Source organism: Heterocephalus glaber, unplaced genomic scaffold, assembly GCF_053883595.1.
Source record: "Heterocephalus glaber isolate CG9 unplaced genomic scaffold, H.glaber_assembly_v1.0 deba00001571, whole genome shotgun sequence".
Lineage (NCBI taxonomy): Eukaryota > Metazoa > Chordata > Mammalia > Rodentia > Bathyergidae > Heterocephalus > Heterocephalus glaber.
The window spans coordinates 1,568,687-1,596,223 of NW_028258356.1; the positions used below are offsets into that span (position 1 = coordinate 1,568,687).

General features: G+C 38.4%; 1 protein-coding gene across 4 annotated transcripts in view; it reads left to right on the plus strand.

The window, feature by feature from the left end:
- Myrfl (myelin regulatory factor like) overlaps positions 1–27,537 on the plus strand; it is a 150,612-nt gene that overhangs the window by 69,191 nt on the left and 53,884 nt on the right. For all 4 annotated transcript variants that reach the window (XR_015443458.1, XR_015443459.1, XR_015443460.1 and 1 more), the window contains exons 11-13: positions 1,711–1,911; positions 23,853–23,961; positions 24,751–24,860. Coding sequence is in view for 1 of the 4 variants with exons in the window: in XM_087192413.1 (XP_087048539.1) it covers positions 1,711–1,911; positions 23,853–23,961; positions 24,751–24,860 (420 nt within the window). In the remaining 3 variants the exon portion in view is untranslated. The remainder of the gene's footprint in view (positions 1–1,710; positions 1,912–23,852; positions 23,962–24,750; positions 24,861–27,537) is intronic.

A 27,537-nucleotide genomic window follows, 5' to 3' on the forward strand; every position in this document is an offset into this window, starting at 1 on the left:
TCTGCTGTTCCAGTATTGTGTTACCAACATGATAATAATTATCCCAAAGCTCATTAACAAACAACAAAAAATATCCATCACTGTCCTATTTTGTTTCCATGAAGTGGCTCATTATGTTTAGTATAGAGAAAATACATCAACGTTCTCTATAGCATACCTGTGGATTTAGTTGATTGCTCACTATAAACGGGTTTGAGTCAAAGCCAATTTGGCATTCACATCCAAGGAGACTCCAGGGACCTTGCAGAAAAGCTCTTTGTTCAAGTAAATCTATACAAAATAACGTTATTTTGTATTCCTTCACTGCTTTTGTCTGTAAGATATCCATGGTTGAGCCTTCTAAGGAGCTCACAGTTCAGACAGGTGGGGATAAAATAGGAAGTCAGAGACACCTGAAAGTTCTTTAGCCAAACCAAAACTAAGAACTCAACTTTGTGTTTCCTTGTAATTATTTTTAATGGGTAACACAAATGGCAAAACAATACCAAGAGAGTATACAGTGAGTGAATCTTCCTTCTGCCCCAGTTTCTAGGCCTTCCAGTCTCTGTCCTTGAGGAAACCTTTCCTATTAGCTTCCTGAATGGTCTTCAGAGATAAGCTAGAATATTCAGGTGCTGTGCTGGCAAGGCTCAGAAACTACCAGAAAGACGAAAATTGAAATCACTGTGTTAGTACTGACTTTCTAGAGGGTTAGGATCCCAACTTTTTTGATTTGTGACCAACTGCCTCAAACACACAAAAATCACACTAGAAGAGTATGTCATCATTTCAAAAGCAAGTGGATTTTCTGGTGAAGATTTTGAGGGATTTAGAGATCTCTACTTAAAGATATTTGGAAATATATTCAGCAGCTACAGAGAAGCAGGGAAAAGGGAAGGCATTACGATGGAAAATTTTTTGGTAAAGAATTTTATTTAAGAGTAAAATCTTCAGAACTTTGAGTAGTTCCAAAGTCTTCCGGGGCTACTTATAGGCAGCATCATAAAATGGGTAAAGTTAGTCCTTATTTGATAATTAGAAGAAGTATGTACTTCTGGCTTCAGAACTTATTAGCTATCTGTTCTTGGTCAATTTATCCTTTTAGAGTGTCAATGTCAATACAATGAGAATAACAGTACCTATACCATAGAATTGCAGTGGGGATCAGCACATAAATGTTTAGTTGTTATTATTCTTGCTTCAGTATCACCTGTGTTTAGGGAATAGTTGAAGTGTAGTAAATATATCTATATTACCATTTGCTTGTCAATTATGTATGAAATCACAAATATGAGTGCTTTGAAACTATAAAGGACTAGGTAAATGTAAGGTACTTTTACTTATCTGAGCTTTAATAAACTTGTAAGGTATTCTTATTTTAAATTATTGTTATTATCTCTAAAAAGAGAGTCATTTTCAGTTTTCTTCTGCTTCTTTATCATCCACCTCGTATAGCTGATCACATTTTCAGTTCCAGAAAAATGCAGCAGAGATTGGCTGTCCCAAGCCACAGCATGCAGGTCTCGTGCCTTTAGAAGGCAGGGTGGTTAGGAGACACCTTCCTTGAACTCCTGGGGACCCAGGGTTATTCAGATCATGTCAGATTCTGCCCAATACAGAAATCTCATGTGAAAGATTTAAGTAACATCCTGCTATCCTTTCCTCTGAAGACTGATAATCATCTATTCTTGCTACTGTAACTTTAATTGTAATGTTTATATACTTTTCCAGGCCTCTAACCCCGGGCAGTTTGAAAATGACAGTGATGTATTATGGCAGCGAGGACAAGTCCCAGAATCTGTTGTCTGTCATGGTCGAATAGGAATAAACACAGATACACCAGATGAAGCCCTGGTTGTCTGTGGCAACATGAAAGTGATGGGGACAATCATGCACCCTTCTGACAGCCGGGCAAAGCAGAATATCCAGGAGGTGAGTTCAGTGGCAGGCCCTGGGCCCTCACCGATACCAGGGGTGCTGGGTTCTCCTGGCATCCTTGACATCTTTATGTCACCTGTTGGTTTGAAATGATCACGCTGCTTTATAAAGATGACTTTTGGAGCTGTTGGCCATCTGCTGAAATCGTAAAACAGTTTCTATCCAAGAGAATGGATTTACCTGATAGGAGCAGTGGGCAGTGACAGGATTTCACTGGCTTCACACACAGCAGGTCTCAGAGTTACTTTCCACAAGCCGTTCCCCTTCTCTCCCTGTTTGTCAACTGCCAGAGTTTGCCTTTGCCTCTTCACCTCCCTGAATCTCCCTAGCACTGCTTCAATCTTCTTCCTGATCGTATTTTTCCTGGATGCCTCAGCCTCTTCCTCCCAGGTCCCTGCATCAGTCCCGCAGGTCATTGTCTTCCTCATACATCATCTTTCTCTGAGAAGCAGTTGAGATGCTTCTGTTCCTCAGTCCTGACTGGGTCAATCTCGTGGCCCAGAGGTTCTGGGTGAGACCTCCCCACTCTGTGGAAAGGCAGTCACCTGGTGGAAATCAGAATAGGCCTAAATATCAGCAGATCACTCCCCCACTTGGGGCTTTCACCAGCAATGTGACCCTGGATATAAATGCTGAACATGGAGCAGTTTAACAACTTAGTGAGACTTTGTTTTAAGGTAGGAAAAAAAGGGGTGGGACTGGGGATGATACAGCTTAGTTTGAAGACCTGAGTTCAATCCTCGGTATCAGAAAAAAAAAAAATGCTGAAGCTCATAGAACTTGGTCTTCTTCTACAAGATGGAAATGTTCCCAATTCCTGACCCTCCTGAGTCTATCTTAAATTTTTCACCAGTTGAGATAAAGTACACACCCATCTTGGAAAGCACACCTGCTGTGTGAACCAAACTGATTAGGATGAAGAGTCTAATCCCTGGGCTCAGCCTCTCCTGGTTCCAGTTCTTCCATTATTTCAACTGTGTCCCATTCACTGCTCCTACCAACTTCCCACCTTCCCACCTTCTCACTCATTTTGCTTCTTGGAAAAGCATTTTTGAGGCTGTGCAGAGTTGTGTTTTTAAACCACTCTTTCTCTGCTTTCCTTTTTATTTTTTAGCTATGAGCAGACCTAATCTGTTAATCATTGGCCCTTCTTCCAGACTGCATTCCTTTCCCAGTGAAAATCTGCATTGGTTATTCTAAACCGGCCAAGGAATGTCCTTTTTTGCTGAGAGGATTCCAAAGAATGGTTGTAATTGTAGACTTTTAAGCTACTGAAGCTGTGGTTCATGTTAGAAGAGCTGTGACCCACTAGCTGGATGGGAACACAGGACTAGAAAGTTCTCACGTACGTTTTCAGATTCAGTGCTAGATATCAACTCTTTGACTTCACAGATAAACTGTCTGCATTTCAGATCACACCTATTCAATTGTATCCTTGCAATTGACTATTCCATTTCCTACCATGTCTCACTGAAATATAAGTGGACTACAGTGAGTAGGCAACTTCCTCTATAATAACCCCGCTGCTACCACCAGGCTTGCATATTTGTTTCTTTTATCAGAAGTCTTCAAATTTTGCTTTTTGGATGGAAGAAAATATATTAAATTAAAATAACAAGTTTCTATGGAACTTCTCATATACCTTTAAAAAACCTTCTCCATGTAAATTAAATGTAACCCCAGTCCAGGGTTCTGCATGTGAAATTCCTCTACTCCCTTTAAGCTCACAGCAGCCTGGTGGAATGAAGAGAATCCCAGTCTATGGTTAGAAGAAGGGAGGTTTATCTTGATTTTGCCAGCCCAAGACTCCTTCCCCAGGAGGTGACCTATTCCTCTTTTGTCTGTGGACAGGAGCTGGTCATAATTATTTTACCCAGGTCAAGGGATTTTTCTAAGTTCATATATGTGGGACACTTTTTAATTGTACAAGGCTAAGCAATAGTTATTATTTTTGCACTTGCATAAAATGCAAATTATATGCACTATATTAAGTTATTTTATATTAGTATATTTATTCCATACACATTTGGTCTATCTGCATTTATGAAATATATATTCCTAGAAAATTTGTCTGTCCCATCTACTATCTATGGCCGAGATGAGAGAGATGAAATATTGATATGGTGCTGACAGATGTGTGAACTTTACCTTCACTTCTCCCTGACTCAGTTTAACAATGTTGGCCAGGCTGCTCTTGAACTTATGGGCTCAAGTGATCCTCCCATCTCAGCCTTTGAGTAGCTGGGATTATACACATGTGCCACTGTGTCCAGCTTTAGTTTATCAAACTTTTAATAATGAAAGAGCCAGTCTTATAAATTCTCTGGGAAACTGGCCATGTTATAACAAAATACTATGAACGGGGTACAGTAATTTATAAACAATAGAAGTTTATTTCCCACCATTGTAGAGGTTGGGAAGTCCAAGATCAAGGTACTGCCAGGCTCCATGTCTGGTAATGGTCTTGGTCTCTGTTGCTAAAGTGGTTCTTGAATACAATATCTTCACAGGGTGAAAGGGAAGGAAAGGCAAAAAGGGGCTAAGCTAGTTTTCTTCAGTGTTTTTATAAGATATTGTTCCATTCATGAGGCCAGAGACCTCCTGACTTAATCATTTTCCCCAAAGGCCCCACATCTTAATATCACCACAATGGAGACCATGTTTCAACATGAATTTTTTTTCGCCATTAAGTTTATTGGTACATTTTAGGTATAAAATATATTTACATACATCATTGGGATCTTGTACCATAAGATGAGTATCTTGGTTCTTATTTTTTCCCCTTCCCCTGCCCTCCCTTCACCCCCTCCACCCTTCCCTATTTGTAAAGACATTGTTTCCATTATATTCCTTTTCTCATATTTTTTCTTTTCCCTTCTTTCCTTTCCCCTACCCCTCCCACTTCCCCTGCTCCTTTAGACCTTTACATCCTATTACACAATATCAATTATACATTTAAAAAATAACAATATCAAGATCTAGGAGACATTACCACAGATTTTACAGAATTTATTTATTTTTTTATTTTTTAATTTTTCTCAAGTATGTCTTTTTTTAATTAAATTCTTTTGTTGGTACATTGTAGGTATACAACACAATTACATTTCTCATTGGGAATTGTACCTTTACATAATGCATCTTGGTTCTTATTTTTTCCCCATTTCTAGCCCTCCCTTCACGCCTTCCACCCTTCCGTGTTTACAAAGACTTTATTTCTATTTTTTCCATTTCTCATCATTTTTCCTTTCCCTTCTTTCCTTTCCCCTGCCCCTCCCACTACCCATACCCCTTTGGACCTTTTCTTCCTATTTTACATTATCGATTATTCGTTCTAATCATTGGTACATTTTAGGTATACAATATAATGACATTTATCATTGGAAATTTGCACCTTTCTTGGTTCCTATTTTTCACCCTTGCCCAGCCCTCCCTTCAACCCCTCCATTCCTCCCTATTTACAAAGATTTTGTTCCTATTTTTCCATTTTCTCATATTAATCCCATTCCCTTCTATCCTTTCCCCTAGCCCTCTTGCTTCCTTCCCCTTTGCCCCTTTTCTTCCTATTTCGCATTACCTATTATACATTTAGTCCTTATTTACACTTTCAGTTTCTCACACCAGAGAAACTATTCGGTATTTATTCATGTGTGTCCTATTTATTTCACTTAAGAGTATCGCCTCAATGTGCATCCACTTAGCTATAAATGTCTCTAATTTCTTATTTTTTATGGCTGAGTAGTAATCCATTTTATAAAAAACCACATTTTCTTTATCCAGTCTCCAGTTGATGGGCATTTGGACTCTTTCCAAGTTTTAGCTATCACAAACTGTGCTGCTATGAACATGGGTGCACATATATCACTGTGGTATGATTCTTTTAATTCTTTGGGGAAGATCCCCAGCAGGGGACTAGCTGGGTCAAATGGGACTTTCAGTCCCAGTTCTTTGAGGTATCTCCATACTGATTTCTACAGTGCTTGCACCAGTCTACACTCCCACCAGCAGTGGAGCAGGGTTCCTCTTTCCCCACAGCCCCACCAGCATTTGTTATTGGTTGATTTCATGACAGCAGCCATTCTTTCTGGAGTGAAGTGGAATCTCAGCATTGTTTTCATTTACATCTCTCAAATTACCAGTGATGTTGAACATTTTTTCATGTATTTATTTGCTATTTCTACTTCTTTGTCTGAGAAATGTCTGTTCATTTCAGATGCTCATTTTGGATTGGGTCTTTAAATTTGGGAGGTCTGATCTTTTTAAGTTCCTTATAGATTCGAGACAGTAGACCTTTGTCTGAGGAAAAGCAGGTGAAGATTTTTTCCCACATTGTGAGTTGTCTCTTCACACTGCTGGTGGTTTCTCTTGCTGTGCAGAAGCCTTTTATTAAGAAGAGATCCCACTTGTTGATTGTTTGTACTAGTTTATGGGCAACTGAGGTTTTGTTCATAAAATCTTTTCCTACACTGATGTCTTCAAGGGTTCTACCTAACCTGTGTTCCAACTGGTTCAGAGTTTCTATTTTAATATTTAGATCTTTAATCCATTTTGATTTTAGTTTAGTGCATGGTGAGAGATATAGGTCTAGTTTTAATCTTTGGCAAGTTGAAGCCCAATTTTTCCAGCACCATTTATTAAAGGGGCTATCTTTCCTCCAGTGAGGGTGTTTGGCTCCTTTATCAAAGATGAGATGGCTGAGTGTGTCTGGTGTTGTTTCTGCATCTTCTAATCTGTTCCACTGGTCCTCAGGTCTGTTTCTTTGCCAGTTCCATGCTGTTTTTCTCACAGTAGCTTTGTAGTAGAGTTGCAGGTTGGGGATTGTGATACCCCCTGCCATGTCTCTGTTACCTAGAATTGCTTTTGCTATTCTGGGTCTCTTTTTGTTCCAAATAAATTTTTGGATTGTTTTCTCGAGGTCCATGAAGTATGCTGGTGGGATCTCAACTGGAATTGCATTGAATCTATATAGCAGTTTTGGAAGTATGGCCATTTTCACTATATTAATCCTTCCTACCCAGGAGCAGGGGATGTCTGTCCATTTTCTGATATCTTCAATCTCTCTTTTCAGAGTACCACAGTTTTCAGAGAAGAGGTTTTTGATTTCTTTTGTTAGGTCTATTCCTAGGTATTTCAGTTTTTTGGATGCTATTGTGAAAGGCATTATTTGCCCTATTTCTCTCTCAGTGAGTCTGTCATTGGTGTAGAGGAAAGCTATTGATTTTTGTGTGTTGACCTTGTAACCAGCTACTTGACTGAATTTGGTTATTAAGTCTAGAAGACTTTTGGTAGAATTCTTGGGGTCTTCTATGTAGAGTATCATGTCATCTGCAAATAATGACAATTTGACTTCTTCATTTCCTATCTTTATTCCTTTTCTTTCTCTTGTTTAATTGCCATGGCTAATGTTTCCAGAACTATATTGAACAAGAGTGGTGATAGTGGACATCCTTGTCTTGTTCCTGATTTGAGTGTGAAGGATTTCAGTTTTTGACCATTTAGTATGATATTGGCTGTTGGTTTTTCATAGATGGCTTCTATCAGTTTGAGGTAGAGACCATCTATTCCAATTTTTTGTAGGGTTTTTATCATAAATGCATGTTGGATTTTGTCAAATGCTTTTTCTGCGTCTATGGAGATAATCATATGGTTTTTGTCCTTGGCTCTATTGATATAGTGCATTACATTGATTGGTTTGCATATATTGAACCATCCCTGCATCCCTGGGATGAATCCCACTTGATCAGGGTGTATGATCTTCTTGATGATCTTCTGCATTCTGTTTGCCAGTGTCTTATTAAGGATTTTTGCATCTATGTTCATTAGTGAGATTGGCCTATAGTTCTCTTTTTCAGTTGGGTCTTTCTCTACTTTGGGGATCAAGGTGATGCTTGCTTCCAGGAATGAATTCGAGAGTATTGCTTCCCTTTCAATTTTGTTGAAGAGTTTAAACAGTAGTGGCAGCAGTTCCTCTCTAAATGTCTTGTAGAATTCAGCAGTGAAGCCATGAGGGCCTGGGCTTTTCTTAGTTGATAAGTTTTTAATTATGTTTTCAATTTCATTGGTTGATATTGGGTTGTTCAGAATTTTGAGGTCTTCTTTGTTCAACTTTGGTAATTCATATGTATCTAGGAATCTGTCCATTTCTTCTGTGTTGTCCATCTTATTGGCATATAGGTTCTAGAAGTAGGTATTGATGATCCTCTGGATTTCTGCTGGGTCTGTTGTAATTTCACCCTTTTCATTCCTAATTGCATGGATTTGGGCCTTTTCTTTCCTTTTTCTGATAAGGTTGGTGAAGGGTTTGTCAGTTTTGTGTATTCTTTCGAAGAACCAACTCTTGGTTTCATTAATTTTTTTGTATTGTTCTCTTAGTCTTCATTGCATTTATTTCTCCTCTGATCTTTATAATTTCCTCCCTTGTATGAGCTTTGGGGTTGTCCTGCTCTTCTTTTTCTAGAAGCTTGAGGTTCAGCATCAGGTTGTTTATTTGGGCTCGTTCTGTTTTCCTAATATGTGTGTTCACTGATATGAATTTCCCTCGTAAGACTGCTTTCATTGTGTCCCATAGGTTCCGATATGTTGCATTGTCATTGTCATTTAATGGAAGGAACTGTTTGATTTCTTCTTTAATTTCCTCTGTGACCCATTGGTTATTCAGAAGTGTGTTGTTCAATTTCCATGTGTTTATGAAATTTTTTGAGTTTCTTTTGCTATGGATCTCCAATTTCATCACACTATGTTCTGATAATATACAGGGGATAACTTCAATTCCTTTGCGCTTACTTAAACATGATCTATGTGTGAGTATGTGGTCTATTTCAGAGAATGACCCATGTGCAGCTGAAAAGAATGTGTATTCTGATTTTGTGGGGTGGAAAACTCTGTAAACATCTGTTAAATTCATTTGTTCAAGAGTTCGATTGAGTTCTAGTATTTCATGACTTATTTTTAGTCTAGTTGATCTATTTCTTTGTGACAGTGGGGTGTTGAGGTCTCCCACTACAATTGTGTTAGTGCATATATGACTTTTCATGTTCGTTACTATTTGTTTTATATAGTTGGGCACACTAGAGTTTGGTGCATAGATATTTATGATTGTCATCTCTTCCTCTTGGATTGTTCCCTTTACAAAGATATAGTGTCCTTCTTCATCTCTCTTAGTCAGTGTTGGTTTGAAATCTACTAGATCTGCAAAGAGGGTAGCTACTCCTGCTTTTTTTCGGGTTCCCGTTGCATGGAGTATTGTTTTCCACCCTTTAACTTTCAGTCTATGAGTTTCCTTTTGAATTAAGTGTGTTTTTTGTATGCAGCATATTGTTGGATTTTGCTTCTTGACCCATTCTACCAGTCTATTTCTTTTGATTGGTGAATTGAAACCATTAACGTTGATGGTTATAACTGAAACGTATTGACTTGTCATTGCCATGACTTTTTCTTTTTGTTGGGTTCTCCCCCTTTACATTTAATTTCTTGTCATGCCAGATGGATTCATTCTGCTTTGCTTCCTGGGGTTGTGATCCTCAATGTCTGTTCCAAGGATATTGTGTAAAATTCTTTGGAGTGCTGGTTTGGTATTCACAAAATTCCTAAGGTGCTCTTTGTCTTGAAAATATCTTATTTTTCTATCCATTTTGAAAGATAGTTTTGCAGGGTACATCAATCTGGGTTGGAGGCTGTTTTCTTTTAGGGCTTGGAATATGCCACTCCATGCTCTTCTTGCCTTGATGGTTTGTGTTGAGAAGTCTGTTGTGATTCTGATGGGCTTTCCTTTGTATGTGATTTGTTTCTTTTCTCTGACTGCTTGGAGAACTTTGTTCTTCTGTTGAGTTTCTGGAATCTTAACAATTATATGCCTATGTGTAGATTTTTTTTGATCAAGGCTATTTGGAGTCCTATATGCCTCACTTATCTGTATGTCAAGCTCTTTTCCCCTGCTTGGGAAGTTTTCTGCCATTATTTCTGTGAACTTTTTTTTTATGTCATCTGCACTCTCTCCTGTTTCTTCATTGAGCCCAATCAGTCTTATGTTATTCTTCTTTGCATCATCTAGCAGCTGCTGGATTGATTTCTCGTGTTCCATTATAATTTTGAAGCAATTTTTCTTTTTCTGTTCACTAATTGCAATCTTATCTTCTATATCTGAAATTCTGTCCTGACATTGGCTCATTCTGCTGTGTAGACTTTCAATGGAGTATTTCATGTCCTGGAAATCTGTTTGCATCTGTTTTATGGATTCCATTTGTTTCTTATGTTGGGATTCCATCATGTTCCTGAGCTCCTCTCTAGATTTATTAATCATGTCTTGCACTAGGGGCACAATTTCTCCTGTTATCTGAGAAATTATTTCTGATTTCATTTTTTCCAGATCCTGTTTTGTTACCAGTTCAGGGGGTCCAGGTGGTTGAGTATCAGAGTGTTCCATCTCATTTCCCTTTGGGGTTGCTGTGGGTGATCTGGAAGTCTGGTTTTGAGACTTATTTACCTGTTTTCTCATTTTGACTGGGGCAGGGGGCTGTTAGCACCTGCACGGATTACCTCCTCTGAGCTGGGTGAGGTGGGACCAGGGCCAGGAGCAGCAGTAGGGATGGTGACCCAAAAGCCCTTTCTTGTGGGCTGGGGGCAGCGGGAGTAATGGTGACTGGGAATCCCCTTCCTCTGGACCAGGAGCAGTGAGATGGTGGGTCAGAAGCCCCTACTTCTGGGTTGGGAGCGATGGGAGGGATGGTGGCCCAGAAGCCCCTTCCTCTGGACCAGGAGCAGTGGGACAGAAGGTGGCCCAAAAGCCCTTTCCTCTGGGCTGGGAGCAGTGGGAGAGATGGTGACCGGGAAGCCCCTTCCTCTGGACCAGGAGCAGTGGGATGGCGGCTCTGAAGCCCCTACCTCTGGTCCAGGAGCAGCGCGACTCAGTACTTTTGTCTGGTGGTCTAGTGTCCTCTGTGTCTTTGTAGTGTGGAATCAGGTGGCTGCCTGTCTGTAGCGGGGTGATTTGACATCTTCTCCGCCACTTGGGACCTGGGTAGGGTGTGCACAGACCTGCCTGTCTGCAGCGCCCTGATTCAGCATGTTCCATGCCACTCGGGACCTCGGTAGGGTGTGGGCAGACCTACCTGTCTGCAGTGGGGTGATTCGGTGTCTTCTGTGTAACTTGGGACCTTGGTAGGGCATGCACAGACCTGCCTCGATTTTACAGAATTTAAAAGGATATAGAAAGCATATTTCAAGAATCTGTTTTGAAATAAATTGGAGAACTTCTAAGAAGTACCTTGGAAGACAAATTAATGAAACTAACTCTGGAGGAAATATAAAATTTGAATAGCACCTATTAAAGAAAGTATAGTCCTAGCTTGAAAACCTACCTATATGACAACAACAGGCTCATATACATTTGAACTGATGAATCATATCAAGCATTTAAAGCAGAAAACAAAAGAAACACTTCTCCCTTCATTTTAGGAAATCAACATTGTGCTAATCCTAAAACTGGATAAAGGTAATAGAAGTAAAAAGTGTGAACATAGATAGAAATTTGTTTAATAAAACAAACTATTAGAAGTCAGATCTGGCAGTATGTAGAAAGTAGTTTTATTATAGGGTTGGCAGTGTTGGTTCAGCATTGGAAGATGCACCCCCTGGAGTAATCATTTTAATAGAGGAAGGGAAAAAGCCATATGATCCTGTCAGTAGTTGGAGAGAAAGTATTGGACTAAATTCTACAGCTGTTCAGGGTAAAAGCTAGCAGGAGACCAGAAGTAGAACAGAACTTTTTCAATAGTTTAAAGACATGTACTGCATATTTCCAAGAAAAACGCCTTATATGAATGGAGAAGATACAATGTTTTCTCCTTAAGATGGGGAACAAGGGCAGATGTGCTTACTCTTCATCTGTCCATTAAACTTTGAAAAATAGGCCCAAACCAAAGTAGTCTGGTAATAAAATGACACAATTAGGATAGAATTGGCAAGGTAGAAGCAAAATCTTTATATGTAGATGAAATGATCATCTACAGAGAAAATACTAAGAAATCCCTAGGAGCCCCTAGAACTTGTATTTGAATTTAGCAGGATTAGAAAACACAAGGTATATATAAAAATTCAGGTCTATGTATACTTGGTATAAATGAAGAATTGGATATTGAAATTTAAAAGTTATGTAGGAGTACAAAGGACCTAGAAAAGTAAAAAAAACAAAAACAAAACAGTGTTGGAAGATGTTTAGTACCTAATTTTAAGGCTTCCTGTAAAGCTACAGTAATCAAGGCAGTGTTGGTATAAGGCAAGACATATAGATCATTGGAATAAAACAGAGAATCTAGAAATAGAACCACCCATATATGGTCCACTGAGTTTTGAAAGATTATTTAACATTAGCATTTTATAGAATATAAACTCAATTCAAGAGCTGAGGAAGAGATAGTGTTTTCAGTAAATGACACAGAACACCTGGTTTCTGTATATAAAAAATTTACCTCAACCCTTTATTTCCATACATAAAAATAACTTGAAAGGATCTATGAACCTAAATATGAAAGCCTAAAAGTATAAAACTTTAAGAAGAAATTATAAGGGAAAATGTTTATGAATTTAGGGTAGGCAAGAATTTCCTTGGATAAAAAAATGTGATGTATAAAAGAAAAAAATTGATAAATGAGATTCCATCAAAATTTAGAACTTTAAATGACATTGTTAAAATGAAAAGTAGTCCTTAAACAGACCATATTTATAATGCATGTAACCTATGAGCAGAATACATAAAGAACTCTTACAGCTCATTAATAGACAACCCAATTAAAAAGTACATACCAGAAGATGAAAAATAGCCAGTACAGCACAAGGAAAAGTGTACAACACTAAAATCAGAAAAATACTAATCATGAACAATAACAAGATTGAATTATATACTCATTAGGGAGATGAAGTTAAAAGTTTTAAAAGCCTTGTCATGACTTTTTCTTTTTGTTGGATTCTCCCCCTTTGCAATTAATTTGTTATGCCCAACAGATTCATTCTACTGGGCTTCCTGGGGTTGTGATCCTCATTGTCTTTTTCCTAAGATATTGCCAGAAATTTTTTGGAGTGCTGGTTTGGTATTCAGGAAGTTCCTCAGGTGCTCTTTATCATGAAAGTATCTTATTTCTCCATCAATTTTGAAAGATAGTTTTGCAGGGTACATCAATCTGGGTTGGAGTCTGTTTTCCTTTAGGGCTTGAAATACATCACTCCAAGCTCTTCTTGCCTTGAGGGTTTGCATTGAGAAGTCTACTGTGATTCTGATGGGCTTTCCTTTGTATGTGATTTGTTTCTTTTCTCACACAGCTTGTAGAATTTTGTTCTTCTGTTGGGTTTCTGGACTCCTAACTATTATATGCCTATGTGTAGATTTTTTTTGATTAAGGCTAGCTGGAGTCCTATATGCCTCACTTATCTGTATGTCAAGTTCTTTTCCCCTCCTTGGGAAGTTTTCTGCCATCACTTCTGTGAACAGCTTTTTTATGTCATCCGTACTCTCTCCTGTTTCTTCATTGACTCCAATCAGTTTTATGTTATTCTTCTTTGCATTGTCTAGCAGCTGCTGGATTGATTTTTCATGGTCCCTTATAATTTTAAAGCAGTTTTTCTTTTCCTGGTCACTAATTGCAGTCTTATCTTCTATATCTGAAATTCTGTCCTCACATTGGTTCATTCTGCTGTGTAGGCTTTCGATAGAGCTTTTAATCTCCTGGAAATCTGTTTGCATCTGTTTTATGGATTCCATTTGTTTCCTATGTTGAGATTCCATCCTGTTCCTCAGCTCCTCTATTTTTTATCTGTGTCTTCTCTAGATTTATTAATCATGTCTTGCACTATGGACACAATCTTTGCTGTTATGTGAGAAATTATTTCTGATTTCATTTTTTCCATATCCTCTTTTGTTGCCAGTTCAGGGAGTCCTTGTGATTGAGTATCAAATTTTTCCTTCTCATTTCCCTTTGGGGTTGCTATAGGTGATCTGGAAGTCTGTTTTCGAGGCTTATTTATGTGTCTTCTCATTTCCACGGGGGGTGTTTGTGGGCTTCTGTTGCCCATGCGGCTCACCTTCTCTGCCCTAGGACCATGGAATAGCGGTAGGGGAGTCTCTTCCTTGGTGCTGTCAACATGAATTTTGTAGGTGACACAAGCATTTAAATCATAGCAGTGACCCTTGGTTGATTTGATTGCACATATGGGACTGGGGGGTAATTTCTCATTCTTTAAGGATGCATGCCAACCAGAGCTGGCTTCTGCACCAGCTATTGTGAAATGCAGTGGCCCAGCATGTTCCTTAACACTGTCATCAGGGAAAATGAATATAGGTTGCTGCCTTTCCCTGACTATGCATCTCCTCACTGAGGGCCACAAAGGTTGCTTTGTGGATTAAGCACACAATTATCTGCATGGAGTCCTGCAGAAGATGTCTGGTGTGCATGCAGAAATATATCCCAGATGCAGAAAAGATGATGTAGGTATGACTGAAACTGTGCGGCTGAAGCACTGGCAGGATAAGTTTGACCTGAGTGGTGAGGAATAGTTTAACTTGGCATTGTGCCTACTGATGTGACTAGATACCAGAGAAGGAAATGCAGCTTTGACAGTGTGACAGTGAAAACTCAGCTGAATTCAGAGAAAAGGACATGCCCCAAACCAAGGGGAAGCAAAATATATTTTTTTTGTATATTCATTTATTGGTACATTTTAGGTGTGCAATATAATGACATTCATCATTGGAGACAGGCACCTTTAGATACTCTCTTGGTTCTTATTTTTTTTTCCACTTCCCCTGCCCTCCCTTCAACCCCTCTGTCCCTCTCTATTTACAAAGACTTTGTTTCCTTTTTTTATTTTCTCATATTAATTCCATTCCCTTCTTTCCTTTCTCCTACTGCTCCCACTTCCCCTTCCCCTTTGCCCCTTTTCTTCCTATTTCACATTATCTATTATACCTTTTAGTCCTTATTTACACTTCAGTTTCTCACACTAGAAAAGATATATGGTATATACACATGTGGGCTGTTTATTTCACTTAAGAGTGTGGCCTCATTGTGCATCCATTTAGCTATAAATGTCTCTAATTTCTCATTTTTTATGGCTGAGTAGTACTCCATTTTATAAAAAATACCCCACATTTTCTTGATACATTCTCCGGTTGATGGGCACTTGGGCTGCTTCCAAGTTTTAGCTATTACAAATTGTGCTGCTATGAACATGGGTGCACATATTTCACTCTGGTAAGATTCTTTTAATTCTTTGGGGAAGATAGCCAGCAGGGGAATAGCTGGGTCAAATGGGACTTCCAGTCATAGTTCTTTGAGGTATCTCCATACTGATTTCCACAGTGGTTGCACCAGTCTACACTCCCACCAGCAGTGGAGCAGGGTTCCTTTTTCCCCATAGCCCCTCCAGCATTTGTTATTGGTTGATTTCATGATAGCAGCCATTCTTTCTGGAGTAAGGTGGAATCTCAGTGATGTTTTCATCTGCATCTCTCGAACAACCAGTGATGTTGAACATGTTTTCATAAGTTTATTTCCTATTTCTACTTCTTTGTCTGAGAAATGTCTGTTCATTTCAGATGCCCATTTTTAGATTAGGCCTTTAAATTTGGGAGGTCTGATTTTTGTTTTTTAAGTTCTTTATAGATTCTAGATAGTAGACCTTTGTCTGAGGGACCACTGGTGAAAATTTTTTCCCACATTGTGGGTTGTCTCTTCACATTGTTGGTGGTTTCTCTTGGTGTGCAGAAGCTTTTTAGTAAGAAGAGATCCCACTTGTTGATTGTTTGTGCTAGTTTATGGGCAACTGAAGTTTTGTTCATAAAGTCTTTTCCTACCCTGATGTCTTCAAGGGTTCTACCTAACCTCTGTTCCAGCTGGTTCAGCATTTCTGTTTTAATATTTAGATCTTTAATCCATTTTGATTTTAGTTTAGTGCATGGTGAGAGATATAGGTCTAGTTTTAGTCTTTGGCAAGTTAAAACCCAAAATTTCCAGCACCATTTATTAAAGAGGCTATCTTTCCTCCAGCGAGGGACATCCTTTGTCAAAGATGAGGTGGCTATGGGCCGGGGATTTAGCTCAGTGGTTTTGCTGCCTGCTGTGCAAGCACAAGGACCTGAGTTCAATCCTTGGTACCAAAAAAACAAAAACAAAAAAAGACAAAACAAAACTAACAAAAAGATGAGGTGGCTGAGTGTGTCTGGAGTTGTTTCTGCATCTTCTAATCTGTTACACTGGTCCTCAAGTCTGTTTCTTTGCCAGTACCATGGTGTTTTTATCACAGTATCTTTGTAGTATAGTTTCAAGTTGAGGCATGTAATACCCCCTGCCGTGTCTCTGTTACCTAGAATTGCTTTTGCTATTCTGGGTCTCTTCTTGTTCCAAATGAATTTTTGTATTGTTTTCTCAAGGTCCATGAAGTATGCTGCTGGGATTTCAATTGGGATTGCATTGAATCTATACAGTAATTTTGAAAGTATGGCCATTTTCACTATGTTGATCCTTCCTACCCTGGAGCAAGGGCTGTCTTTCTATTTTCTGATATCCCCATCAATCTCTTTGTTCAAAGTGTTATCGTTTTCAGAGAATAGGTCTTTGATTTCTTTTGTCAGGTTGATTCCTAGGTATTTCAATTTTTGGGTGCTATTGTGAAAGGAATTGTTTGACCAATTTCTCTCTCAGTGAGTCTGTTATTCGTGTAGAGGAAAGCTATTGATTTTTGTGTGTTGACCTTGTATCCAGCTACTTGACTGAATTTGGTTATTAAGTCTAGAAGACTTTTGGTGGAGTTCTTGGGGTCTTCTATATAGAGTATCATGTCATCTGCAAATAATGACAATTTGACTTCTTCATTACCTATCTTTATTCCTTTTATTTCTCTTGTCTAATTGCTGTGGCTAACGTTTCCAAAACTATATTAAACAGGAGTGGTGATAGTGGACCTCCTTGTCTTGTTCCTGATTTTAGTGTGAAGGATTTCAGTTTTTGACCATTTAGTGTGATATTGGCTGTTGGCTTTTCATACATGACTTTTATCAGAGTTAGGTAGAGACTGTCTATACCAATTTTTTGTAGGGTTTTGTTTTTTATCATAAATGCATGTTGGATTTTGCCAAATGCTTTTTCTGCATCTATGGAGATGAACATATGGTTTTTGTCCTAGGCTCTATTGATATAGTGCATTAAATTAATTGATTTGCATAAGTTGAAACATCCCTGCATCCCTGGGATGAATCCCACTTGGTCAGGGTGTATGATCTTCTTGATAATCTGCATTGTATTTGCTAGTATCTCAGTAAGGATTTTTGCATCTATGTTCATTAGTGAGATTGGCCTATAGTTCTCTTTTTCAGTTGGGTCTTCCTCTGCTTTGGGGATCAAGGTGATGTTTGCTTCCAGGAATGATTTTGGGAGTATTGCTTCCCTTGAAGAGTTTACACATTCGTTGCAGTAGTTCCTCTCTAAATGTCTTGTAGAATTCAGCAGTGAAGCCATCAGGATCTGGGATTTTCTTTTGGTAAGTTTTTAATTGTGTTTTCAATTTCATTGATTGATATTGGGTTGTTTAGAATTTTTAGGCCTTCTTCGTTCAACTTTGGTAATTCATACATGTCTAGGAATCTGTCCATTTCTTCTGTGTTTTCCATCTTATTGGCGTATAGGCTCTGGAAGCAGGTATTGATGATCCTCTGGGTTTCTGCTGGGTCTGTTGTAATTTCACCCTTTTCATTCCTAATTGCATGGATTTGGGCCTTTTCTTTCCTTTTTCTGATAAGGTTGGTGAAGGGTTTGTCAGTTTTGTGTATTCTTTCGAAGAACCAACTCTTGGTTTCATTGATTTTTTGTATTGTTCTCTTAGTCTTCATTGCATTTATTTCTGCTCTGATCTTTATAATTTCCTCCCTTGTATGAACTTTGGGGTTGTCCTGCTCTTCTTTTTCTAGAAGCTTGAGGTTCAGCATGAGGTTGTTTAATTGGGCTCATTCTGTTTTCCTAATATGAGTATTCACTGCTATGAATTTCCCTCATAAGACTGCTTTCATTGTGTCCCATAGATTCCGATATGTTGTATTGTCATTGTCATTTAATTGAAGGAACTGTCTGATTTCTTCTTTAATTTCCTCTGTGACCCATTGTTTATTCAGAAGTGTGTTGTTACATTTCCATGTGTTTATGAAGTTTTTGCAGTTTCTTTTGGTATGGATCTCCAATTTCTTTACACTATGGTCTAATAATACACAGGGGATAACTTCAATTCCTTTGCACTTACCTAAATATGTTCTATGAGTGAGTATGTGGTCTATATTGTAGAATGACCCATGTGCAGCTGAAAAGAATGTGTATTCTGATTTTGTGGTGTGGAACTCTCTGTAAACATCTGTTAAGTTCATTTGTTCAAGAGTTTGAGTTCTAGTATTTTGTTGCTTGTTTTTTGTCTAGTTGATCTATCTATTTGTGACAATGGTTTATTGAGGTTCCTCACTGCCATTGTATTAGTGCTTATTTGGTTTTTCATGCCCATTAGTATTTGTTTTATATAGTTGGGTGCACTAGTGTTTGGTGCATAGATATTTACGATTGTCATCTCTTCCTCTTGGATTCTTTCCTTTACAAAGATATAGTGTTCTTCTTTGTCTGTCTTAATCAGTGTTGGTTTGAAATCCACTTGATCTGCAAAGAGGATAGCTATTCCTGCTTTTTTTCAGGTTCCCATTGAATGAAGTATTGTTTTCCACCCTTTAACTTTCAGTCTATGAGTTTGTGTTTGAATTCAGTTTGTTTCTTGTATGCAGAATATTGTTGGATCTTGCTTCTTGACCCATTCTGCCAGTCTATTTCTTTTGATTAGTGTGTTGAGACCATTAACATTGATGGTTATAACTGATACGTATTGACTTATCATTGTCATTACTTTTTCTTTTTGTTGGATTCTCCCCCTTTGCTTTTAATTTCTTGTCGTGCCCTGTGGATTCATTCTGCTGGGCTTCCTGGGGTTGTGATCCTCATTGTCTTTTCCTAGTATTTTGTCTACAATTTTTTGGAGTGCTGGTTTGGTTTTCATGAAGTTTCTAAGGTACACTTTATCATGAAAATATCTTATTTCACCATCAATTTTGAAAGATAATTTTTCAGGGTACATCAATCTGGATTGGAGGTTGTTTTCCTTTAGGGTTTAAAACACATCATTCCAAGCTCTTCTTGCCTTGAGGGTTTGCACTGAGAAGTCTGCTGTGATTCTGATGGGCTTTCCTTTGTATGTGATTTGTTTCTTTTCTCTAACTGTAGAATTTGTTCTTCTGTTGTGTTTCTGGAATCTTAACAATTATATGCCTATGTGTAGGTTTTTTTTGATCAAGGCTCTTTGGAGTCCTGTATGCCTTGCTTATCTGTATGTCACGTTCTTTTCCCCTGCTTGGGAAGTTTTCTCCCATCAGTTCCATGAACAGTTTTTTTACATCTTCTGCACTCTTTCCTGTTTTTTCATTGACTCCAATCAGTCTTATGTTATTCTTCTTTGCATCGTCTAGCAGCTGCTGGATTGATTTCTTGTGGTCCCTTACAATTTTTAAGAATTTTTTCTTTTCCCCATCACTAATTGCAATCTTATCTTCTATATCTGGAATCCTGTCTTCACATTGGCTCATTCTGATGCATAGACTTTCAAGGGAGTTTTTGATCTCCTGGAAATCTGTTTGTATCTGTTTTATGGATTCCATTTGTTTCCTATGTTACCATTCCATCGTGTTTCTCAGCTCCTCTCTTTTTTTTTTTATCTGTATCCTCTCTAGATTTATTAATCATATCTTGCACTATGGGCACAATCTTTGCTGTTATGTGAGAAATTATTTCTGATTTCATTTTTTCCATATCCTCTTTCCTTGCTAGTTCAGGGAGTCCAGGTGGTTGAATATCAGAGTGTTCCTTCTCATTTCCCTTTGGGGTTTCTGTAGATGATCTGGAAGTCTGGTTCTGAGGCTTGTTTACATGTCTTCTCATTTCGACATGGGTGGTGGTGGTGAGGTGTTCCTGGTGCCAGCGTTGGTCACCTCCTCTGTGCTGCGAGCTGTGGCACGCCTACCCCAGAGGCCTTCTCCAGGCTGGGAGCTGTGACACCCCTACCTGGGCACCTCCTCCACATTGGGAGCTCTGGCACGCTGACCTGGAAGCCTCCTCTAGGCTGGGAGCCATGGCATGCCGACCCAGAGTCCTCCTGTGTGCTGGGAGCTGTGACATGCCAACTTGGAGGCCTCCTCTGTTCTGGGAGCTGTCAAAAAATATTGATGTTAATGCAACAAAAGGAAACAAAACATCATGAGGAAGTTGAGAGTTGAATGCATCCAATTCTGTGGTACAATCTGAAAAAAGGCAGCAAGCTATTTAAAAATAAAACCCAGAAAAAGAAATCAGTTCAGATGAAAGTCTCAAAAGTTTTGTTTTTCTCCAAGCCATACCAGCCAGTGTGCTAGTTGAAGACAAAAATGAACATGGAAAAGACTGGAGAAAGCCAAACATGCAAAGTCACCTTCAGGGCCACAATCCAAAGGCCATAGTTCCTCAGCTTTGGGTGAGCAGGTGTAGTTCAGGCAGATGTCATCAGGAGGCTGGGCTGTGTGCCATAATCACACCACAGGTAGTGAGACTGTCTTCCCTGAACAAAGTAGAGTCCTATGAACTGTAAGGTGGCACAGTTCCTAAGTTAATGACATAGAAACCTTGGGTGTGAGACAGCATGATAATGGAAACCAATGCATTCATGGTCAAAACTTCTCAAATCTGCTGTAAGATCAAATTAGACACCCAAATCTAGATTCTAGCTTCTTAGTCAACACATGGTTCATTCTATGATGGTCTGTGTGAGGAGCCTGGGAAGAATTCAAAGAAGGCACATTCTTGTCTTGTGGGTTTTCTTAGGCCAACTGTGCACACAGGGAACATGTAGTATGGCCTGTATCTATCTGGCTTTGGGAAGTCCAAAAACCAGCATTAGAGACAAAAAGAGTATTCTCTTTGAAGCATACTGTTACATAAGGTGTTTAGGTCTTTAATTTGACCCTCAACATTGTAGTTCATCAAAAAATCTATTCAAAGAACAATGATAATAGCACTAGAGAATCTAATTCTATGTCTAACAATATCTTTGGGGAAAATGAAGTTAAGGATCCAACTGGGAAACCCTCTCAGTTGTGTGGACAGCATGCAGGAGGGCGTGGGTTTGTTTGCTTTCTTCCTGCAGGAAAAGGACCAATCTGCCTCCATTTTATTCTCTGTTGGAGACTCCCACAGGCCATGCAGGAAGCAAAGGGTAAAAAGAAAGGAGCAAAGGACTGCTAGCAGTGCAGGGGTAGGGAACTGTATAGTGTTAGATCAGTCCAGGAAGTATCTTCATTGACTGTTCCCCTTCAGTTCTGCCAGGAACTGTTCTGCCATTTCACTACTTTCATTCTTTTATTTCCTTTTTTCTCCATTGAAGATTTTTGTCCAATTCTTTTTTTAGACACCGTGCAGGCCTTGAAATGAATAAGACATAGAATCTACCCTTTATTAAAACTAAGCTTTTATTAAAACCTAAACTCCGAGTGAGGGGGAATATTCTGAGAGGAATTAATGACAATGTGTCTTTTACTGTAAGAAATATTTTTAGTAATCTAAAAAAAATATAAACTCCAAACAAGATATAGTCACCAAATATCCAGTGCCTAGGATAACATCAGGTACACAGTAGCTACTAAATATTTATTGAATGAGTGAAGGAGCTCATAGTGGTAGATATGTGCACACAGTAATGGGAACTGGTGACTGTTCCTTCCTTACATGGCCTTAAGGCCCTTGCTGCTCTGGCCTTGACCTTTATAGTTTTTTAACTCCAAACTTTGCCTTGGTTAAGCAGTTTTCATTTAGGAGACTTGGTGCTTTGGGTCTTGTGTCCTGGTGTTCTCTTTGCTTATAGTTTTTATTTTAGTCTCATTTTTTTTCTACCCACATCCTAGTCTATGTCTTTCCTTTACTTGTAACTTAAAATTATCAAGGTATTTACCCCACTATTAGTTGAGCACCTACAGCATTCAAAGTATTATACTAGAAACTAGTGATATGGTGATGAACAGAAAATGATGGTCTCACACAGTCTTCATCCTCTAGGGTGTATACCTTGTAGGGGAAGACAGAGAATAAAGTCGACACAACTAGTCATCTGGTGTATTGTGATTTGTACTGTGAAGGAGAACAGTGCAAAGAGCACAGAAAGTAGAGGGACACTTCCTAGTCTTGAGGGTCAAAAATCTTCTGAGGAAAAGATGTTTAAATTGGAGGAGGAAAAGGTAAGAGTTCTTTAGGCAAGTAACCAGCATGAGCAAAGGCCCTGAGGAGCAAAGAGTAGAACATATTTGAGGAACTGAAAGAAGGCAAGCTCTTGGTTAGGCTTCACCATCTCTAGGAAGCTTTCTTCTTGGCTCGCCTAAAAATATTTTAGGTAGCTCCTCAGAGCTGAGAGGATGGTCATAGTTTCAGTAACACACTGCATTTTTCTCAGTGTAATATAATTATATGTGATGTGTCTATCTTCCTGTTGAGACCAGAAACTTTAAAAAGGCAATCATTTTTTAAAAGCCCCAATATTTAATAGTACATGATATATTTAATAATGCATGATGTGACTGGTAAATATTAATTGAATGAAACAAATAATAAATGAGTTGACCTTAGCTTCTGATAATAGTAGTTATTAAAACAGCAAGAAACTCAAAATTATACTATGAGATAAGTATCTGAAGTGAAGTTAGTCCTTTTGGCCAAATGAGTACCAGTGTCCACTGTTACAACCAGTCAAACTGAGGAAGGGCGGAGAGTCCTGACTGTGGAAGAACTTTCCTCGGCTTCATGGAGTTGGTCAAAGAAGGAGTTGACAGCCATGACAGGGGATTTCTTAAAATAGCAGCAGCAGCAGCAACAACAAAAGCATATTGGATTCCTCTAAAGCATGGATGAGTGCCCAGGCAGTATATTTCTTATTGGCAAGACACCACTGGCTTCATAATCCAGTAGTATTCTAGGCAAGTGCTCTTCTTCTGAGTTACATCCCCAGCTCAGTAATATTCTAAAACAAATTTTGATGAACCTGCAAAAGGTGTCCAATATTTTGTTTGTCAAATAAAGTAATTAAGAAAATTGATCAGGCTAGTTTCAACAAGTCATAAAAAAAACCCCACTAGGGAATCATTTGGCTTAAACACATTTAGCTTTAGGGAAAATTCATTGTGTTATGGTTGTTACCGTTTTCCTGGGGCTCAGTGAAATTGAGGACTCTGCAGTAACAGAAATGCGTTTGTACACAGAGCAGAGATCTCAGAGGCAGGTACCTTGGTTGACCAGAGTGACCTGGGGCACTGAGCTACCTAGCGAAGTGGGAGGTCTGAGTCCTGAAGGACCAGTAGTTGAATAATCTAGACTTGTAATCCACTTGAAGGAATTTTCTCCTACAAAATGTTTAAAAACAATTCAATAATATAGGCCCTTGAACAAAGCACTGCCATTTCAATTTGCAAATACAAGTTTTGCTATTAATCTGTATCATTTGAAAATGATGCCTTATGATCCAGAGAAGCCACTGTTTCTCTACAAAGTGAAGAACCTCTTCTCAAAAGGAGGATTCAGCTCTCAGGGGAGAAAAATATGGCAAGAACAGTGACAGATCAAGCTTTTGCCCTATAATATAGGTTCAAAACCCTGAGTCAGTTTATTAGTCAGTGGGTGGAAATCACTGACGTGAACCTTACAACTTTGGCTCCTCTAAGGAGAAAGAGAAATTTCTCTTACAGTAGTTGGGCAAAAGAAAAGAACAGTCCCATTGTCAATATTCCTAATCTCTCTGGGCATTGATTTGAATAGCAGTTATCTAAACATTGTAAATCTGTTCTTCTTTAATCAATTTAGGTTGACACAAATGAACAGCTGAGAAGAATAGCACAAATGAGGATTGTTGAATATGACTACAAACCTGAGTTTGCATCTGCAATGGGAATAAACACTGCCCATCAAACAGGTACACAAACAAATTCCCTTTTCAATTTTGTATCATCAGCCATTAAAGTTGAATTCCCTCTTAATTTTGAGGTTGTGTGCTATAGGATTTGATAACACCCTGGTGCTCTATCTCATTCTCTGTGAAACCCACATTCACCAGATCAGGAAAGGTTGAAGAATTTCTGTGTCATCTTTTCTATCACCTCCATTCCTGCACCGTAATGTCCTAGCGGAGTAATCTGAATATATTGTTTCTTTTCGATGGAATCATCTTGCTCATGAGATAAAGGTTGGGAAAATGGTAGCTCAAACTGTGGGAGGGGCAGTATTGGGCAGTTTGGGAATGGAGGAAGAAGTTGGAGGGTAGGAAGGTAGGTCTAGGAAAGAGAAAGTGTAAACAAAATGATGTTTATTCTCTAACCCAAGAATCCTAAAGAAAGAAGGAATATTTAGGGGCAAAGGCCTCTCATAGGAAAAGAAAGGAATTAAAGCTAATTCCCCACCTTTCCTTCTATGTACAAGGATTTTAAGGTATTTACTCACCCTTCCCAACATTTGTCAGAGAGTCTTTAAATAGAAAGAGAGTAAAATAACTATATTCTCACTTTGAATCCTATAGTGATTCTTGGCTCAAAGTTTCCTCTTTGTGTAAAATGTATTGTAGATCAAAGCCAAAGCTTAGAAGGGATAAACATCTATTTCCTAAGATGTCCTGTGGCTATCAGGGTTTCATCCTGACATAGACCTGCCAGGATTTTCTCCCAGCAGTCTTTCTCTGATTAAATCTGTTGGAGTGTTTTGTACATAGGAATGATTGCCCAGGAGGTGCAAGAGATCCTGCCCAGAGCTGTGAGAGAGGTTGGTGATGTCACCTGTGAAAATGGAGAGAAGCTAGAGAACTTCCTCATGGTTGATAAGGTAATACATCACTGAATAGATATCTGTTCCCCCATGAATAAGCCTTTTCTATGGCGGCACAATGGACTGAAACATGTCACCAGAAAATACACATTAAAAAAGACTTCTTCACTTAGCTATGAAGTGAGTTGTATCAATTACAGGTAGAAAAAAGTTGTGTCATAAGGATGTTCTCATCACAAGCGATGCCAAATGTTTGAGGTGATGGATGGCTTGGTTGGTTGGCTTGGTTGTTCCATATTATATTAAAAAATCATAACATCATTTTGTATCTCTCAAATATGTACAGCTATATTTGTCAATATGTAGTAATAAGGAAAGAAGTCCCATAAGAGAAAAAGAAAAAGGAATACACAATAATAATTTCACTTTAGCAAGTATTGGAGGAAAACTGGCATTGGAAAAGTCCACTTAGCATCAATGTTATTAAAACAAGGGTTTAACATAACAATGGACAGTGAGAAAAAGTTTGATTAGACTTCATCTATAAAAATTGAACTGAAACTTATGAAACTATATATTATCTAATGTTACACAGCTTCAATTATAAGTATACAATGTGCTATTACTCAGAATGAATAATGACTGGAGTGGTGACTTTCTTTTGGACTAGTTTTTGATGAAATTATATTTGACTTTCATAGTATAATCACAAAGTGGGTCATTTTTATGAAGACATTCATGGGTCTCCTCATTTTTCCCCAAGGGCTTGTCTTAATTCCTTGGTATTCAAATCATCCCCTTTTGAAGGAATGTCATCATGCCTCTAGATTAGCTCTCCTCATGGTCCAGCCTGCCAGTTCCTTGCTTGCTGATGCAGTGTGTGTGTGATTTGAGTAGTTCCCTGATATGATGTCCATCAATTCTGTGACACCTTGTATCTTTTGCAAAGTTCACAAATTTGGTCTGCTGCTGACTGACTTTACATTGAGTTTTTGTATTTTGTGCTGAGAGGAAAGTCTGATTGCCATAGGGATTTTGTAGCTGTGGGGAGAGATGTTTGAGTGAAGACTAATTTATAATTTGTCAGTTCATGGGAGCAATGCTTCTCAAACTTCAAAGTGCTCACACATCACTGGGGATCTTATTAAAATGCAGATTCTGATTCTGCAGGAATGGGGTGAGACCTGAGAGATCCTGCAGTTCTAACTAGCCTCCAGGTGTGCCAATCTTGCCATCCCTGTGGGTCACAAGCCACACTTGGAATAGCAAAACAAACTGTACCTTTTCACACTAGGCACCTCCACCATCCTCTACCTACAAGCCCTGTTCACAAAGCACTCAAATAACAGCATCTTGGAGGCCTGGTCATTCTGAGGCTGCAAAAGCTGAGTGGCAGAAGCTGACTTACTGCTTCTGCTTCCCGTGGAACACATCTACATAGAAGGAATTATTTTGTTGCTCTCTGGCAGACCCAGGATATCATGTCATTTGTGAGGTATACCAGGAGGAATTTATTTACTGATTTTCCAATTTTTTATTTCGGTAAAATGCATACAACATAAAATTTATCATCCCAACAACTTTAAATGTACAGCCCAATGATAGTAAAGACACTTATAGTGTTGTGCAACTATCATCACTATACATCAACAGAACTCTTTCCGTTTTCTAAAAGTAGAACTTGGTGTCCATTAAACAATAACTCCTCATTCCTCTCTTCCCCTTGCCTGTGGCAACAGGACTGTTATACTTCCTGTCTCTATGATTTTTGACTGAGTTAAGTACCTCATATAATTGGAATTATACAGTACTTCTTTTTTGTGACTAGTTCACTTCACTTAGCATAATGTCCTCAGGATTTATCCATGTAGTGGCATATGTCAGATTTCCTTCCTTTAAAGGGTGAAAAATGTTCTCCTCTATGTATAAATTACACTTTACTACTTGTCCATTCATCTATTGGTGGTTGCGTTTGCATTTTAATAAAATGAGTTGTGAATGATACTGCTATGAATGTGGGTGTAAATGATATTTATCTTGAGCCCTTGTTTTCAGTTTTTAGGGGATATATGCCCAGAAGTGGAATTGCTAGATTATATGTGGCATTTTTTTTGAGGAACTGCCATTCTGCTTTCCAAAGTGGCTGCATCATTTTATATTCCCAGTTACAATGCCCAGACATTTCAATTTTCTGCACTTTCTCACCAATACTTGGTATTTTCTGTTTTTTTTTAAAGAGTAGCCATTTGAATGGGTGAGGTAATATCTCATTATAGTTTTACTTTACATTTCCCTAATGGTTAGTGATGCTCAGGATCTCTTTATATGATTATTGACCATTTGTATATCTTCTTTGGAGAAATGTCTACTCAAAGCCTTTGTCCATCTTTGAATTGTGTTGTTTTGTTGTTGTTGAGAGTTAGGAGTTTTCTATTTATTCTGCACACTAGTCACTTATCAAATATATTATTGCAAATATTTTCTCTCATATGGATTGTCTTTTCATTCTCTTAATAGTGTCTTTTTATGTATGGAAATTTTTTAAAATTTTAATTTGATGATATCTACTGTATTTATTAGTCTTTGGTTATTATATCCAGAAAAATCATTGCCAAATCCAGTGTTGTAGAGATGTTGACTTACGTTTACTTCTAAGAGTTTTATGTCTTACATTTAGGTCTCTGATCTATTTTGAATTAATTTTTATATATAGTGTTGGGTAAAATTCCAACTT